The sequence below is a fragment of the Scyliorhinus canicula genome, chromosome 3 (genome assembly GCF_902713615.1).
Source record: "Scyliorhinus canicula chromosome 3, sScyCan1.1, whole genome shotgun sequence".
Lineage (NCBI taxonomy): Eukaryota > Metazoa > Chordata > Chondrichthyes > Carcharhiniformes > Scyliorhinidae > Scyliorhinus > Scyliorhinus canicula.
The window spans coordinates 227,422,128-227,441,614 of NC_052148.1; the positions used below are offsets into that span (position 1 = coordinate 227,422,128).

At 42.4% G+C, this 19,487-nt stretch overlaps 1 protein-coding gene across 1 annotated transcript in view; it reads right to left on the reverse strand.

Annotated features, from left to right (window-relative positions):
* Positions 1 to 1,167: 1,167 nt before the first annotated feature.
* Positions 1,168 to 19,487, reverse strand: part of dctn6 (dynactin subunit 6) — a 38,016-nt gene continuing 19,696 nt past the window's right edge. Inside the window, exons 4-7 of the mRNA XM_038792341.1 lie at positions 13,799 to 13,887; positions 9,127 to 9,174; positions 3,373 to 3,515; positions 1,168 to 1,474 (exon numbers count right to left, since the gene is read on the reverse strand). Coding sequence (XP_038648269.1) covers positions 1,376 to 1,474; positions 3,373 to 3,515; positions 9,127 to 9,174; positions 13,799 to 13,887 — 379 coding nt within the window. The 3' untranslated portion in view covers positions 1,168 to 1,375. The remainder of the gene's footprint in view (positions 1,475 to 3,372; positions 3,516 to 9,126; positions 9,175 to 13,798; positions 13,888 to 19,487) is intronic.

Below are 19,487 nucleotides of genomic sequence, written 5' to 3' on the forward strand. Positions count from 1 at the left end.
CTGCATACAGAAGCTTTTTGATTAATGCCTCTGTTACGTTGGTGGAGGCCTGCACTCTGGAGAGATTGAAGAGTATATGTGCAGAGAATCCAATGTTGATGTATGGAGGCATGTTTTTGGTGGCTTCTTTGAGCATTGCAGCGAAGAAGTGAGTGAAGGGGTGGGGAGCCCTGCTCTATGTTGGTGGTTACTGAAAATGCATTGGACATCTTATCACAGGCACAAATACATCCAATCATGTCATCATGCAGTAGGTGCGGATTGTGACTTGTTTGGACATAATAGGTTTGGAATGCAAGTGTCATTGATCAGATCGACTCACCGTCAAAAGCTTTAAAGGTCTGGGCTCCCAACAGGTCTGAACAGGAACCAACAGATTTTTGGGACAACAAATCCCAAGTGCAGCTGTTTTAGTTATGATTTATCAGCAGTAACCCTTAAAACAAATGTTATACCCCTGATCTGATTTCAGATGTGGGGTGGGGATGGTGTGCAGTTTTCTGATTTTGGGGAAGTAGGAGGAGGTCATAACCAAGGGTTGAGGGAAGGGTGGGGGTCTGAAGTGGGAATGCAAGGATGATTAGGGGTCGGAGCTGTGGGAATATCAGAAAGGTCAGGGGCAGACAGGAAGGGTTGGTCAGGGTTGTGAAATCCCAGGGTGGCTGGATTAAGAGGATGTGCTAAATGAAGTAGGCTTATCCATCAGGTAAACAGAAAGATACTTCTTGGTCCAGGAGTCATAATCTCCTTTTTAAGTTGCCAGGTTTCCCAAAACCTGGCTGACTATTTCAAATAATGTTTAAATCTGAGACACACTATGTTGTATTTAAATAACCAACCAACATCTTGCCTCAATTAAAATTAGAAGTTTGGTGGGTTGGAGGTGACTTCCAGATTTTTAACATATTTAGATTCCACCCAACACAAATCCACTCATTTTTGGAAATTAAAACTTTCTCATGCCCCTAATCCACTTCAAAATAGGTAGCATTTAATTCAGAGGAAAATCTAGCCTACCATCGGGCAATATTTTAATTTGAAGTGTCGTCATTCAGACCTTCAGAAATAATCTATGTCGATGATTTATCAGACAATTACAGACAAAAGATTCATTTTTTTAGAATGGGATTAACTGAGAAATATGGAAAAACAAATGAGGACATGAAGGTGATTCAATGGCGGAGTTGAAAAGTTACTTAATTATTATACCTAATTTTCATCTCCATTTTATTGCAAAGGATATATTACTCACTTCAATAAATGCTTTTACATACATTGGTTAATTTATTGTAGCACATATTACTGCCTTTAAGTAAATATGTTTTTAACCAAATAAACACATTAATTCCTCCACACAGCCAGAATCTGGTTCTATTCAGCTTTTAATAGGAGTGGAGCTTCCTTTCACTGTTTTCTTCAGGTGATGATAATTAGGCAAGATCTTCATCAGAAAGTCCAGTTGCAGGGTTTGTGGCTGTTAATTAAAAAATATTACTGAATAGGTTTTCAAATACAGGATAACAGCTACGTTTCAGACCATTGCATCCCATCATGTGGATAAGTAGAAAAATTTAATTTCAATAAGAACAAAACTCATTAAACTGGTTGTGAATGCTCATTTCTTTTTGGTGTTGGTGGAATTGAGTAAAAGAACTTTTCCACACGTCACTATGAACCTATATACAGCATGAGACAAGTGTAAAGTTACAGTTATCTTGAAGTAGTCGAACATTGGTGTGGATTCACTATAGTGAATTTTGCTCTTGCATAATTTCAGCTTCCATTTTAACTACCTAACATACCAAACAGTGTGGAAACCTTCTACAACTATATCAAACTTTTCATCAGTGTCAATAAATTTCTGAGTTGAGCAAGTGTTTCAGAAGAATGCAAGCAGGAGGCCATGTAGTTTTGTGCCTGAAAGATGGTGTAAAGTCACAGAAAGTGACTGACAATGGAATTGAGAAAATGTAGACTAATCTGGGGGATAAACTCACTGCTCTTCTGCTCAAGAAACCATTAAAGGAAAGTGTGGTAATGCCTCAAGTGATCCCAGTTCCTGTGCCTGTAAAATCTGTTTGATTCCAAAAAAGATGGGAAATGTGAAAATGCATTGCTATTAACTAATATCATAGCTAATCTTCAACACCAATTACGATTCACATCTATTTTCTGTATTTGAGCTCATGCTGAATTGCATTTTATGACTGACACTTTTTGTTTTAGACTTTTCACTGTTTATTTACATTTTTTTTTCCAATTAAGGGGCAATTTAGCACAGCCAATCCACCTAGCCTGCACATCTTTGGGTTGTGGGGGTGAGACCCACGCAGACACAGGATAATGTGCAAATTCTACATGGACAGTGACCCAGGGCCAGGATTGAACCCGGGACCTCAGTGGCATGAGGAAATAGTGCTAAACACTGCACCACCGTGCCGCCCTGCACTATTCATTGACTATTCTTCAATCTGAGTTAGGAAATACCCAGTTGCCTGCTTGTCTTGTTCACACAGCACCTGGATGCCCTGCATTTTTCTTGGATCTTTGTTTGACAGGAATTTGCTGTGCAAAAACCCAAGACTGTCTTCCATTTTAAAGAATTCAAAGTCCTCTGTGGCAAATTGTGAAACTGAATTCAATATATACAACGGTAATTTGTGAGTAGCAACAGTAAGTAATATCGAAAGCTGTTAAATTATTGTAACAATCCAATTTAGTTTACATGTCCTTCTGGGAAGAGAGCTTGCTACCCTTAGCCCGTCTGGTCTAGAAATTACTCTAATCTCACATCACGGTGAATTTAATATCCTCAGGATAATCAGGTGAGCAATATGTACAGCCCTGCCACTGTTACTCACATCCCCACAACAAAACAAAACAAAAAAAATTGCGCATCTTGCATCTAAATCCCCTCATGACTGTCCATTCCTTATCTCTTTAAATTCTTCCAGCCATACAACCCTCCAAGATTCCTGCACTCTTGCAACACTCCCCTCCTGCATCTTCATTTCCAGCACTCCACTTTTGGCTGCTATTCTTTCAACTGCCTGGGCCTCGAGCTGTGGAATTTTCTTCCTCATCGATTCCATATCTCTTTTGCTCTCTCTTCCTTTAAGATGCTCTGTAAAACCTAATATTTTGACTATGCTTTTGGCCATCTGTCCTAATGTTGCTTATGTGGTTTGGTGTCAAATTTTGTTTTGAGTATGCTCCTATAAAGTGCCTTATAAAGTTCGACCATGTTGAAGCCTACTTGTGACAATAAGCAATTTTCATTTCATGTTGAAGACACTGCATAAATTCACACTGTTGTTGTAAACTATTACAAATCTCTCATTAGATTGCCATTCCTCAGCCCTCAGACTTTACCTGTGGCCGTTCTGACTGCACTCTTCGCATACAATCTATTCCGTAGATTACGGTGTTCTCAGGAACAACTTCACAGGAGTTTACTTGACAACATGCTCCAATAATGCAGCCACTGGTTAGCATCACATTTCGACCTATAAATGCTGAGACAGAAAAATACACAAGTTACAAATGTCTTAAACAAATAATAAGTGGTGGTTAAAGCAAAACCACTGAAATGAAATCTCAAAATTTACAATGTAATTCATGTTAATTTACGCAGGAAAAATATAATCGGGGCAACATCCATTTATGATGGACGATAGATACACTGTTAAAAATGAAAATGGAGTTGTCACTTAATATTAATATCTCAAGTAAGAAATTGGGATTGTTTGAGCTTGATTTTCGAGAGCTCTCAAGTGATACCTCCAATGTATATGAACACTTGTGGGGAAAATCATGCTGAATGCCATATTCAATATGGCCACTGGAGGCATGCAGAACAAGCAGACCATGATGACAACCACTGTGCAACTTTTTTCTCTCCACAGATGCCGCTAGATGCAGTTTTTCCAGCACTTTGTTTTTATTTCAAATTTCAAGCAGCCACAGTATTTTGCTTTAGTGTCATGACGACAATCTGTGCAATGCTAATTAGACGCCAGTGGGGGCATTTTGGTTCTCACTCTTCAGGCTAATGCCTTATTTTCTGAATGTGTCTCCACATTCCTTGGAAGTGCTATTCCTAAAGAACTGGTTCATTAGAACAAAACCTGATGATGTGACAACCAAGATCACCTCCATCAAAACATTTTTATACTATTCATGAACCTAGGGTAAGAGATTGTTGCAATATTTAAAGTGGTACAAATTTGGGGATGGATTTGTGATAATCCATTCAAATTTGGGACCAATTTGGGAAGTTGTTGTACACCAAAGGCAAGAGAGAAAGGTATTAATATGAGGAATGATAGGCTGTGACAGGAAAGGGCAGAGAACATAAATCTAAGAATAAATCAGCAGATGTTACAAAAATGATAAAAGGAGCAAACTAAATAATAATAATAATCTTCATTATTGTCACATCAACACTGCAAAATAGTTACTGTGAAAATCCCCTCGTTGCCACATTCCGGCACCTGTTCAGGTACACAGAGAGAGAATTCAGAATGCCCAATTCACCTAGCAAGTATGTCTTTTGGGACTTGTGGGAGGAAAGGAAACCCACGCAGACACGGGGAGAACGTGCAGACTCCACACAGACAGTGACCTAAATGGGAATCATCTCGGTATCTTGGCGCTGTGAAGCAACAATGCTAACCACTGTGCTACTGTGTTACCCTTTAGGCACTGTATCTGAATGCAAGTAGCATTCAAACCAACATGAACTGACAGCACGAATAAAAATAAATCAGTAAAAGCCGATAGCCATTACAGAGACATGGCTACAGGATGACATAGATTGGGACCTGAATATTGAAATGTACCTGGAATTTAGGAAGGACAGAAAGTTAGTATAGGGTGGAGGGTTGGTTTGGTTAATTAATTATGGTACTAGCACATTAGAGAGTGAAGACCAAAGTTCAAGAAACCAGGATGTTGAAGTGGTTGGGTTGAGATGAGAAATCCCAAGAAGTCATTTGTGGTACTGGCCCCCTAATTGTAACTAAACAGAGTATAAAGGAAGAGATAAAGGGAGTTTGTCAGAAAGAACAGCAATAATGAAGGGTAATGGTAATCTACATATAGACTGCAAAACTCAGATGAGCAAAGATAGCACAGATGAGTTAATAGAATGTTTTTGGGACAGTTTTTATAGACCAGTATCTTCTACAGCAGTATTTTTCAAAATGTGAGTTGTGACCCACAGGCAGTTCCTGGAGGGTCATGGAGTGACAGTTGCGCCGCTCCGGTGCTGGTCCTGAACGTGTGAAAAGCGCCCAATGGCTGGTACAGGCTTTTACATTGAGAATGGCGGATGCAGCCATCTTTTAAATAAAAATAAATTAGGCTGTGTGCAGTCTTCAGGCCAGAAACGGCAGCAGAGGTCACGTGCCTTGTACGTATACTTGACGTCAAGATCCCTCCATGTACGTGCTTTTGCCGCTAAATCACGAAGCAGAGTTGCTTCTATTTTCCAGCTACTGGCAAGAGGATTATGAAGCTGGATGTTTTTTTGAAGATAAGAGATGGCCAGAGATTCAAATAGGCAGTGCACCTACTATACAGGATCTGCTGGAGAAGGCTGTTCAAGAGAGTTCAGGGCAGGACTAGTGTTAGTGTTAGCTCTGTACAGAGCTCCAGGGCCTCTGGTTAACAACCTACAAATAAACGTAATTTGGGAAGCAGCATCAAGATGATTTCTTGAGGTATGGCTTTTAAAATTGTGCCAAAACGAATAAAGATGCAAAGTCGCCACGTCTTGCAGGGCGGCGGAGGGGAAGACGGCAACCGCGCATGCGCGGCTGACGTCATTAGGCGCGCCGGCCGCGTCATTCTCGGCGCGCCGGGCCTTGACGCCAGCGACAAGGCCCGGCGGCCGAGAATAACGGAGCGCCGCTCCTAGCCCCCCGGGTGGGGATGAATCAGGTGAGATGAGTGGCCTCCGAGGCCGTTGTGAAACTCGGCCGAGTTCACAACGGCCTTTTCTATTTTCCACGGGAGCGGAGAATTCCGCCCCATGTGTGTTAAATACCGGCAAATGAGAGGAGCAGTTTCACACCTTGAAAGAGAAGTGGTAGGTGAAAAATTCCTTTTGAGGTTGAGACCTTACAGTCAGTTATTAACTTACAGCTTGCTCCAAATTAAAAAGAAGTGACTAATGAGGTGATGCACTAGTTTTAATTTTCGAAAATTTCCTAGATTTGGGGAAGGTTTACTTAGATTGGAAAACAGTAAATATAGCTCTTTTATTTAAAAAGGGAGACAGAAAGCTTACAGGCTAGTTAGCTTAACATCTGTCATTGGGAAAATATTAGAAGCTATTATTAAAATGTTATGGCACGGCACGTAGAAAAATTCAAGATAATCTGACAAGAGTTAACATGATTTTTGAAAGGGAAATCATGTTTAACCAATTTATTGGCGTTTTTGAAGTAGTAATGTGCTGTGGATAAAAGGCTGGACTGATGGATGTACTGTATGTGCATTTCCAGAAGGTATTTGATAAGGCGCCACATCAAAGATTATTGCGGAAAATAAAAGTTCATGGTTAACGGTTTAGGGAGTCACATATTCTCATGGGTAGAAGATTGGTTAGCTACAGAAAACAGAGTAGGCACATAAATAGGTATTTTACTGGTTGCCAGGATGTGACAAGCGGTATGCCACTTGGGCTGGCTGGAGCCTCAACTTTTTACAATTTATATAAATTACTTGGATGAATGGACCAAAGTTGTTAAATTTGGCAGCGATGCAAACATAGGTAGGAAAGTAAGTTGTGAAGAGAACATAAGGAGGCTACAAAGGGAAATTGATAGGTTAAGGTTAATGTGAAATTGTCCATTTAGCAGGAAGAATAAAGAAGATGCACATTAATAATAATCTTTATTAGTGTCACAAGTAGACTTACATTAACACTGCAATGAAGTTACTATGAAAATCCCCTAGTCGCCACACTCCGGCGCCTGTTCAGGTACACTGAGGCAGAATTCAGAATGTTCAATTCACCTAACAAGCACGTCTTTCAGGATTTGTGGGAGGAAACCAGAGCACCCTGGGGAAACCCATGAGACACGGGGAAAATGTGCAAACTTCGCATAGATAGTGACCTAAGCTGGGAATCGAACCCGGGTTCCTGGCACTGTGAACCAACAGTGCTAATACTGAGACTTCAGAGCTGAGATTCAGAGGGATCTGGGTGCCTACAGTGCGTGAAAGGCAAAAGGCTAGTATACAGGTACAGCAAATGATTAGGAATCATTAGCTAATGGACTGTTCTTATTATTGTGAATAGAAAAGGAGGTTATGCTTCAGTCTGACCACACCTGGAGTACTATGTACAGTATTGATCTCCCTTTTTAAGGAAGAATGTAAATGTGTTTGCAGTTCAGAGAAGATTTACGAGACTAATACCAGGAATGGGCGGGTTGTCTTATGGGGAAAAAGTTGGGCTGGCTAAGTTTGTATCCGTTGGAGTTTAGAAAAGTAAGAGGTGACTTGATTGAAATTTGTAAGATCCTGAGGGATACTGCCCAGGTCTTGTTGCATTTGCACGAGGATTGCTTCAGTGTGTGAGGAGTTGCGAATGGTGCTGAACATTGTGCAATCATCAGCGAACATCCCGACATCTGACCTTGCATTGGAAGGAAGGTCATTGATGAATCAGCTAAGATAGGTGGGCCTAGAACACTACCCTGAGGAACTCCTGCAGTGATGTCCTGGGACTGAGATGACCGACCTCCAACAACCACAACCATCTTACTTTATGCGAGGTATGACTCAAACCAGTGGAGAGTTTTCCCCCTGATTCCCATTGACCCCATTTATAGTCTCACCTATCTAGCTTAATGGGCATTCTTTTATCCACACTACTCTTTTTATATATTTATGGAAACTTCCATTGTAGCTCTTCAATGGTTCCAAATTTCTTCTGATATTTCTTTTTGAATCTCAATACTTTCTTTACATCCCTTTGTAACTCTATTCAATATCCATATTTCTTCATAATTTTTCTATCCTTTATAAATATCAGTCTCGAATATCTGACAACCTTTAACACTCATCTTATAGTCAGGTTCTCAAAATGATTATTACATCATATTCTTTAAGCTAAATTTGTGCCTCTTTTAATTTGTTCATGGCATGTTGGCATTGCTGGCTAGGTCAGCATCTATTGCTCATCCCTCGAGAATGTGTTGATGAATCACCTGCAGTCCATGTAGGTACACCTACAGTGCTGTTAGTGGCACATACTTTATTTAATATACAACAGGAATTCTTATTTGGATCACTGTCCTACCCATATATCCTGATGGTGTATTTTTTAGACTTTTAGATCTGTCACAGTTTTATAAATGGCAAGTCCATTCCAGAGGTGATCTCAGTTATACTTTTCAGCAAAGACATTTGTCTCATGATTTTTTATTTATCTACACTCCATAACTTTCTCTTACATTTCATAGTTTCTAAACTCAAAACATTACAGTGCTCCCTAATCATTCAACTTTCAAGATTCTGTTTCTGTGAAGATTTTTTAAAATTCTGCTTGAGGTTCAGACTTCATCTTACATTCAGCTGCCTGATTTAAATCAATGTTCAGAGAATTTCAATGGGACACGAGAGATGGGAGCATTTGCACTGAAAGAGCATTTTAATCCCCTTGGTTCTGCCTCCAGCAGCTGAGTATATGTATATGCAAGTATGAGTGAGGTGTTCTGATGGGGCCGATCAATGGACTAATCAATTGACGAGCATCAACAACAGGACTGTTTGATTCCCATCAATCCAGATTTCCACTGATCACTTATTTACATGTAAAGATCTTTGAGCATAATTGAGAATTTGAACACTAATTCATGTATTCAAAGTGCAATTGTGTTTTGTTTTCATGATACTTCAAAATGATCAGAAATTAAAAATAGCAGGGCGGTGGAGTTAAGACTAGGATGAGATCAGCCTTGATCGATGGGTCAAATGGTCTAATTCTGCTCCTATATCTTATGAACTTATAAAGATATTTTTGTGACCACTGATAAATCTTACTATAAACCTTTTGATCAGACAGTTTCAGTTTTTTTTAAAAAAAGAGCCTTTTAAAAAAGCGCTACTTACCTTTAGATTCAATTACATTGTTATCGCCAATCTTCAAAGCTTCAAAGCCTGGTAAGAACAGTTAAAGAAAACAAATCTTTCGCTGACTTTATCATTTTGATCTTTCCCTTCCTCAGATGACTAAACATCCTGAGGAAAAGTCCGCAGTATCTTACAAATTTTTCTCACAACTCTCCTTAACTTCCATCAGCTCTTGGACACAGGTGAAATTCTAGTACCTACCTGCTGCCGTAGTTGAAATGAACTGACTTGATACAGACCAGCTATAAAAATTAAAACTCTCCTAATCTGTACTGTTATCACAGTGAGCTACCAGGAAGTCCAAATTTACTAAATATCTGAAATTGTAATGAGGTATTACCACTAGAGTCATGTAGTTCCGCACAGGAATTCCTAAATAGGAGTTATCCAGACTTATGGTTTAAACAAAAAGTAATAACCTTGTCCTTACTATTTAAAAATATAATTGGTTAATGTATGAGCAAATGAAAAATTAATGTACTCACGTATTGAAATAATTAATGAAGTCAGAAATCAAAGAAAATCAAAAAATATTTGGCCAAGAGAAACAAAACCTAATTTATTGGGAATTTATGAATTAAATAGGTCTCTGGATACCTTCCATCCAAAGTATCTCATCCAAAATATATGGGGCAGGATTCTCCAATTCTGGGGCTATGTCCTCACGCCGGCATGGGAACGGTGGCATTTTACACCAGGAAAACTGGCGCAAAACGGCCACTGATTCCCAGTTTTGCTGGGGGCTAGCAGGAAGGCAGCGTAGAGCACCAGTCTAGCTGCCGATACGCCCAGAGAATTGCCGGGTCCGCGCAACGTCCCCCCTTTGGCCGCTCGCGAGCCCCAGACCACCCCCCACCCCCCCACCATCCCAACAGTGACCCCAGCCCCGAATAATGTCCCCAACTGCCCGCGGATCAGCCCTCCCCCGACAGCGGCGGTGCTGGACTGAGACCACTGGACTCTGGTGAGTCCACATGCGACCGACGCCGTCGGGAACTCGGCCGGTCGGGGGCAGAGCATCGGGGGTGGGCCTCAGGCAAAGTCCTGAGGCTGTTGATACATGGCGTAGCGTACTCTCCGAGCAAGGTGCTTTGGAGGGGCGGAGCATCGCGAAGGTGGCGCCGCCCCCGATTCCGTTGGGAATTTTAATTGTCCGGCTGGTCGCCGAATGGGATTTCGCCGTCAGCAACCGGAGAATCCAACCCATGGATTAGGCTGGTACGAAATTTTCAGCATTATATTATTTCCAGTTAGCTGTATTTTAAAATCAAAGCATCAAAGCAATATAACCATCTCTATTTTAGTATAAAGGGTACATTTTTTTTCCTGCAAATACTGGATTAGTTCATGTAGAAGGCTAAAGTGTAATTGCAAGGGTGCATTTGAAATTATTTGGTAGAAGGCATAGATCATCTGGTGAAAAATGAGAGAAACTAACTTAACACAGAAGTCCTGCATTATGAGTTTACTCTCGTGTACAAGCTAACCTTGTTTAGATGTTATTAAAATTCTATGAGCGAAATGTGACAGAATGTGTTTAAAGTTTAGGGCAATTTAAGAAGAAAAGCAGGTTTCATCAAAGGATCTGTATAAAGAACTAGTTTGGTTCGGAGACAATTAGTTTGATCTTCTGCAGAGTGGCAATCAGAGTTGGACGGCCAGTCTGCCCCTATTTTTGTCTATGATTTTTTTTCCATTCTACCTTGCCTGACCCTCAGCCTCCGGCTGGGCAACATTTGGGCAGCACAGCGTGTTCCCGGGCCCTAGCAAGGGCTGCAGAGTTGGATGTAAGGAAGCCACACACACTTTTTTGCAGCACCAGCTGCCATAGCCGAGTAAGTTAAAGGTCCAGCCAAGTTGGAAGGGAGAGGAGGAGAGTGTATTTGGGCCTCCGGGTGGGGGTGAGGGGGGACCTGGGGAGGGGAGTGAGCTCCGTGGCTACATAGAAGCATACATAGAAAATAGAAGGATGAGGCCATTCGGCCCTTCGAACCTGATCTGCCATTCATTATCATCATGCCTGATCATCAAGTTCAATATCTTGATCTAGCCTCCTATCCCTTGATCCCTTTAGCCCCAAGAGCTATATCCAACTCCTTCTTGAAGTTGCACAGATTCACCACTCTCTGGATGAAGACATTTCTACTCACCTCAGTGCCTTCTCCTCAAACTATGGCCCCTGGTTCTTAACTCCTCCACCATTGGGAACATTCTTTCTGAATCTAGACTGTCTAATCCAAATTTTGTACGTTTCTATGAGATCCTCCCTCGCTCTTCTAAAGTCCAATGAATATAATCCTAACCGATTTAGTCTCTCCTCATGACAGTCCCGCTATCCCAGGAATCAGCCTGGTAAATCATCACTGCACTCCCTCTATAGCAAGAACATCCATCCTCAGATAAGGACACCAAAATTGCACACAATACTCCAAGTATGGCCTCACCAATGCCCTATACAATTGCAGTAAAACATCACTATTCCGATACTCAAATCCTCTCCCTATGAAAGCCAACATACCACCTGCCCTCTCTACTGCCTGCTGTACCTGCTTGGTTACTTTCAGCGAGTGCAGTCTCTTTATGCCCTCCTCATAGTTTACATTCCCAATCTAGATTTGTATCATTAACAAGCATAGATTACTTTTAATCTCTTTATCTCAATCAGACTTGTCCAACCTTTGGTGGGGCCACATTTCAAAGTTTTTTTCACTCAAGGGGAATGTCGTGGATGTGTCTGTATGGATTTGAAAAATGTCTAAGTACCACATAAAAGTCTGGTTAAAAATATTCAGGCTCATGGAATGGGAAGGTTTGCGCCAACTAAATTGGTCAGTCCTAAGACCACTGCTTAAATATATGAGACTTGGAATATTAGAATATGGTAACATTTCAAAATTTGCCAATGATACTGAACTTGGAGTGGCAACCAGTGAGAATGACACTAATCAATTGCAACAGGACATAAATAGGCTAGCAGAATGGGCAGACAAGTGGCAGGTAGAATTAATATAGAGAAGTGTGAGGTAATGTCTTTTGGTAGAAGGGATAAGGAGGCACCATAGGCTTAATGGTACAGTTTTAATACAGGAACAAAGTGATCTGGGGGCACATTGTGTACAGATCTTTGAAGATGGCAGGATATATTGAGGGAATAGTTCGAAAAACATTTGAGATCTTGGACTTCATAGAGTATGGAGTACAAATGTTCTGTTGAATCTTTAGTTCCTCAGGGTATGAGCATAGGGAGAAGGCCAGCCACCTCTTTATTCAACAATTAAGGTGCAGGAAGCTGAGGGGGAGATTGTTCAGGTTAGGGATTTGGAGGGTAGGTTGGTCTCTGCCCTAAAGAAAGTGATTGGAGTGTTAAGGGCCTTTTATGAGAGGTTGTATAGGTCGGAGCCTCCGGAGGACAAACAAGGGATGTCAGAGTTCCTGCAAAGGTTCGGTGTTTCCCAAGGTGGGGGAAGAATTGCTGGAGGTGCCACTGGACCTGGAGGAGATTCAGATAGTGTTGAAGCACATGCAAGCAGGGAAGACACCAGGGCCAGATGGGTTCCCAGTGGAATTTTAGAAGAGGTTTTCGGATCAGTTGGGTCCGTTGTTGCTGGGCATATTTAGGGACTCTTTGGCACGGGGCAGAGACGATGGGGCAGGTGTCCATCGCGCTGGTCCTGAAAAAGGATAAGGACCCCACAGAGTGTGGGTTGTACCGCCTGATCTCTCTGTTAAATGGAGATGCCAAGTTATTGGCATTAAGGTTGGAGCCTTGCCTTCTGGAGGTAGTAGGGGAAGATCAGACAGCGTTTGTGAAGGGGCTGAAGTTGTCGTTGAATGTGTGGCAGCTGTGGTGCTTACCCCTGCAGCCGACAGTACTGGAGATAGTTGTATGATTTTAATTCAATCCTAATGAACGGGATGCACTCAGCGGGTGGGATTTTCCAGTCCCATCCACCACTGGGAACACTCAGTCCCACCCATAGTGAATAGACTTTTGGCTGGCCCCCTGCATCCCCCGAGGTGGGTCCCGCCACAACAGGGTTTAGAATTATGGCCAGTATTTGACTAGTGTATAGAAGCAACATGACAATAACCGAGCTAAAAGCAAAAATAACTTTGTGAACTTGCTGGAAGTAACATCGATATTAAATAAAGTAGGCTATATTTCACTAGATTACAGTAGACAAATATCTTAAACTAATACAACTACAGTATGTATGGAAATAGATATCACATCAGGAACAATTCCGGATTTTCCTTCTGTTCCAAGATTATTATGGTTTGACACTGAAGATAAAATCCAATGGGGAAATTTAATTCTTTAAGATTACCAACTGTTATGTTAATTTCATCATAAAAATATATAGCACAGAAGGAGGTCATTTGGCCCATCATGCCTGTGCAAGATAGTAAATGAGTGCAGGTGGTTGGCATTATATGGAGATTCACTTTTGGCCCTATAAAGTGACACAAACTGAAATGATGGTGGTTGGGTTAGAATACATATGATTGTAAAGTATGACTCTGAACAAATTATTATAAAAGAGTGTAAAGATTGTCTCCAGTTCTATCCTTTACAGCTGACTTTCTGGAATATTGATACTTGATATTCCAATAGCAAATTCCATTGATAATTATTTTCAAGAAAGGATACGACATCCAACTTCAAATACATTGTTTGTTCCAATAGTCATAACTTTAGGTTCAATGTCTTCTTTTTGAGGCATGAGATTTTCTGGATAGCTGGAAGATACAACAAATAATCATTTTTATAAAACTAGAAAGTATGTGATGTATGTAATGTATTGCTCAAAAGAAAATTCCAATTTTCATTTCATTCATGCATCTTCAACACAGAAACTGTTCCAGGCACTTATGCGGGGTGGCAAAGAGGAAAATTAAATGAAAAAGTTACATGAGCAGATGCTGAGGCATCATATCAGAGATAGGAAGAGCGTTTGAAAGTTCTGTTTAAAAGTTAGGGTTTAAGTTGCAGACACAAGTGGGGGTGTTTGGGATGCACAAAACAGCTGAAAGTGGTGCAAGCACAAGAAGTGAGAATCAGAGGGCAAAGGTGAAGGAAGTTGCAGAGATACTGGTGCTGCAAAACTATGGAAAATTTTGAAAATGCCAACATGGATTTAGAATGTAATGGCTGAGGAAAAGCTGGCGAATCAACAAAAACAAAGGTGATGGTGAGTTGAGCAATACATGACAAGATAGGAGTACCACAATATTTAATTTATGTACCGCATAACATTTTATATTCTATTAAAAGTGTGGCACATAAATCCAAATCATGCTTACTTCTTATCACACTTTGTTGGTAACATTTTGGTAAGGTTAAGGGGGGGGTTGTTGGGTTACGGGTATAGGGTGGATACGTGGGTTTGAGTAGGGTGATCATGGCTCGGCACAACATTGAGGGCCGAAGGGCCTGTTCTGTGCTGTACTGTTCTATTTCACTGTTAAACACCAAGCAGAAAGTGAGCATATATGAGCATAAGGCCCAAGGGACAACTAACTAGATTTTAGATAGGACGGACCATAATAGGATTCTCATTTAAAAAAAGGCAATGAACGGGCAAAATTTTGTACTAATTCATTGAAGCATCAAATTTGAAAGCAAGGTGGTGATATTGGGCGCGATTCTCCAGTCGGGGTGCACTCAATGGAGAGCACAACGCTGCCGGAGAATGTCGGGGGAGGTTTCCAGCGAGCCTCCCGACAGGCTCCACACATCACGAGATTCTCTGGAATCCCGCAAGATGTCAGAGTTAGTACCCCGCCCCAAATGGGCGGGACCAAATGACGCTCACGGAAGTAGGTCTTAAACCTACTTAAGACCTACCTGCCCAGGATCAACTGGCCTCCCTCGATTCTTAAGTCTCCCCAGGAAGGCTGCAGCTGGGCCCTGTTCAGTGTTGGTCCACATAAAAGTGGACCAGGCAGAATAGCACCCGGGAGGGGGGGTGGGGTGTGTCTCCTGGGCCATCGGACACTCCTGGGTGGCCAAGGTAAATGCAGAGTGGCCCCCTGGCCCTGCTGGCACCTTGGCATTGCCAAGCCAGTAGGAGCACTGCCTGCGTGCCAGGATGGCAGTGCAAGGGTGTCCAAGTGCCAGGATGGTACTGCCAAAGGTCAAGGAGCGAGGGGGGGGGGGGGCATGCCAATGAAATGAGGGTGGAAGGGGAGTTTGAAGGGTGAGGGAGTGCAGGGCAGATAAGTAGGGGCCTCCGAGAGGTTGGGTGGAGGATGGTGGGGATTCTAGAAGGGAGGGGGTGCTATAACAGGGTTTGGGGGGCCTGAAGAGGTAGGAACCCCAGGGACCCCATAGCGGGGTATCCTCACTTCGGGGGTGTAGGGCAGTGTCCATGTGTGTGGGGGGGGTGACATTTCCCATAGGTGTGGGGTCCCATAATCTAAAGATAGAGGCACCCTTACAAAATGGCCGCCCGATCTCAGAGTTCAGCTCCCCAGTGGGGAGTGGCTAAACCGGTGGGAAGCACCCCAGGCCCAAAAATGTGACAAGTGTCATTGAATAACGGTGGGGACCCCCCCTGTAAAGCCTGCCACAAAGTAACCCCTACTATTAAGCAACTTAACAGTCCCCGAACAAATGTTTCCTCTAAAATTTAGTGGTTGTGCAGGCCCTTTCCTTCCCCAGTACCTGGTCCCAAAGGCCTGCGTGGGTATTGCTGGACCCTGAGCCAATGTAGGTCAGCATAAACAGGGAGGATGAGTGAATGGGACTTGGCACAAGTAAGGACAGTGGCAACCAAGTTTTTGGTGAGCTCAAGTTTAAGTAGAATGGAAGATGAGAGGTTGGTTGAAGAGCACTGGAACAGTTGAATCTATAGTTAATAATGGCAGGGATGAGTATTTCAACAGCAGATGAGCTGAGGCAGGGAGAGCAAGAGCAACGTCACAGAAGGGAATGTGCAGTGGGCAGGAGATACTGGGAGCCGGTGGCAGCTTAACCCAACTCAGCCTCCTGACATCATCTGAGCCTGAAGGAAGACGCAAATGATTCAATTTCTGCTTTTATTTTGAGTAGGCAGTGTTGATTCTGAAGTGGGGTCATGGTTGGAAATTCATCTCGAGTGTCAAACAGGACAATAAGGTTGCCAATGATCTGTGGAATTTGTGGCAGGGACCAAAAATATGGTTTCAGTCTTCCCAATATTTTGAGGAAATTTCTGCTCATAGGAATATAGGACTAAGGAGCAGGAGTTAGGCAAGTTGAGCCTGCTCCACTATTCAGTAAGACCATGGTTGATCTGGGATGCCACATCCCACAAATTAATTAAAAAAATATATATATTTCTTCTCATTTCCATCTTAAACAATAGACCTCTTATTATTAAACTGTGTCGCTAGTTCTAGTCTCTCCAACAAATGGAAACATCCTCCTGTATCTTTATCAAATCCTTCAGGATGTTCAATAAGATCACCTTTCATTCTTCTATACTCTAATTAATATCAGCCTAACCTTTTCAACCTTTCTTCAGAAGATAAGCCCCTCATTCCAGGGGTATCGGTCAAGTGAACCTTCAATTATACACTTTTTTAAAATAAGGAGACCAAAAATGGTAGACAGTATTCCAGATGTCTGAACATGGCCCGGTAAAGCTGCAAAAAAAAAAAGAGTCCCTATACATTCCATTTACCTTGCAATAAATGCCAACATTCCATTTCCCTTCCTAATCACTTACTGTGCCTGCATGCTAACGTTTCGTAATTCATGGACCAGGACACCCAGATCTCTCTTGCACACAAAGTGCTACAATCGCTCTCCATATAATTAGCATACATTTTTTCTTTCTTCCTGCTAAAGTGGACAAGCTCACATTTTCTCACATTATACTCCACCTGCCAATTTTTTGCCTACTTACTTAACCTGCCCTATCCCTATGCAGACCCTCTACCTCCTCTTAACAACTTACATTCCTAACTATCATGGTGGCATCAGCAAATTAAGCTACCATACATTCGGTCCCTTCATCCAAATCACTGATATACCAAATCACTGATATAGATTGGAAACAGATGGGGCCTCAGCGTTTATCCCTGTGGTACTCCACTTTTACAGCTTGTAAACCCGAAAAAGACCATTTACCCATACTCTCTGCTTGCTGGTAGCTAACCAATCCTTTATCCATGCAAATACGTTACCCCCTTATTTTGTGTTGTACCCTTTGATGTGGCACCTTATCAAATTTCTTCTGGAAATCCAAGTACACCGTTTCTGCAGATTCCACTTTAACCACCTTGGCTAGTATTTTCTGAAAAACCTCTAATAAATTAGTTAAACACTATTTCCCCTTCACAAACCCATATTGTCTGATGAAATTATGATTTTCTACGTATCCTGTTCAACTTCCTTAATAATTGATTCTAGCAATTTCCCATGTCAGATGTTAGGCTAACTGGCCTGTAGTTCCCTGCTTTCTGTCTCCCATTTTCTTGAATAAAGGTGTTGCAGTAGCTATTTTCCAATCCACTAAGATTTTGGAAGATTGTAACAAATGCAGCCACTAACTCTGCAACCAATCTCTGCAATCCAAAATTGGCTCAGTGGCAGGAGGTGATGTTTGAAGGTCGTTTACAGGAAGCCTATGTTCAGTGGTGTACCGCCGGAATTGATGTTGGGTTCCTTGCTGTTTGTTGTGCACATTAATGATCTAGATGTGAAAGTAGGATGTATGATCATAAGTTTTCGGATGACTTGAACATTGACCAGATGGGCTGGTCAGATGGGCAGAACGATAGCAAATGGAATTTAACCCTGAAAAGTTTGAGGTGATGGAATTTGGGGGGGGGGGGGGGGTACTAACAAGGCAAGGGAATACACAATGAATGGCAGGATGCTAGGAAATACAGAGGACCAGAGGGATCCTGGGGTGCATGTCCATTGATCCCTGAAGGCAGCAGGACAGGTAGATAGGTATTAATAAGGCATATGGGATACTTACATTCTATGCCTCAGCTAATAAAGGCAAGAGCAGGGAGGTTATGTTAGAACTGTAAAAAACGCTCGTAGACCACAGCTAGAGTACTGTGTGCCGTTCTGGTCACCACACTATAGGAAGGATGTGACTGCACTACAGAGGGTGCAGAAGAGATTAACCAGGATGGTGCCTCGGCTGAAGCGTTTCAGATATGAAGAGAGGCTGGTTAGGGTGGTGTTGTTTTCCTTAGGACAGAGAAGGCTGAGGGGGGCACCTGATTTGAGATGTACAAAAATTATGGGGGACATAAGAGTATATAAGAAGGAATGTTTAGGGGCGGCAAGGTGGAGCATTGGTTAGCACTGCTGCCGCACGGCGCTGAGGACCCAGGTCGATTCCGGCCCAAGGTCACTATCCGTGTGGAGTTTGCACATTCTCCCTGTGCCTGTGTGAGTCTCACCCCCACAACCCAAAGATGTGCAGTCGGTGGATTGGTCACACTAAATTGCCCCTTAATTGGATTTTTTTTAAGGGGGGGGGGGTCAATAACCAGGGAAGTATAGATTTAAGGTAAAGGGCAGGCAATTTAGTGGGGATTTGAGGAAAATTCTTCTCACCCAGAGGGTGGTGGGAATCTGAAACACACTGCCTGAAAAGGTGGTTGAGGGAGGAACCCTCCCAACATTTAAGATGCATTTAGATGGGGACTTGAGACCCCATCGCATACAAGGCTACGGACCAAGTATGAGAAAACAGGATTAGAATGGATAGGTGCTGGATGGCTGGCACAGACATGTTAGGCCGATCGGCCACTTTCTGTTCCGTAAAATTCTATGACTCGAATTCTTTAAGGTCCTAGATGCAGGCCATCTGATCCTCAGGACTTGCCAGTATTATCACTACTAATCCAGTATTGCATGTCAGACAAGTGGAATTTCAATAATTTGTTTGTTCCAAGTAATATATAAGCACTAAAAACCCCGATAGCTCCGGGGAAATACTCAGGGAGTCCGGTAACAATAGCTTCATTGAAAATCTGGAGGCAGTTTCACCAACACTTCGGGTTGGGGGCAGGGTCAAGGGAAATGCCAATTCGGGGGAACCACAGATTTGAGCCAGGGAGGTGGGATAGAAATTTCCGGAAATGGGAAGAGAAGGGGATTAGGAAGCTAAAAGATTTGTTTCTTAGGGGTCGGTTTGCAGGATTAAAGGAGCTGGAAGCAAAATATGGGCTGGAGCAGGGAGAAATGTTTAGATACATGCAGGTTTGAGATTTTGCCAGAAAGGAGATACAGAGCTTCCCGGAGGAACCGGCCTCCAAATTACTGGAGGAGGTGCTGACGACAAGGGGACTGGAGAAGGGGGTAGTGTCAGCGGTGTACGGAGCTATTT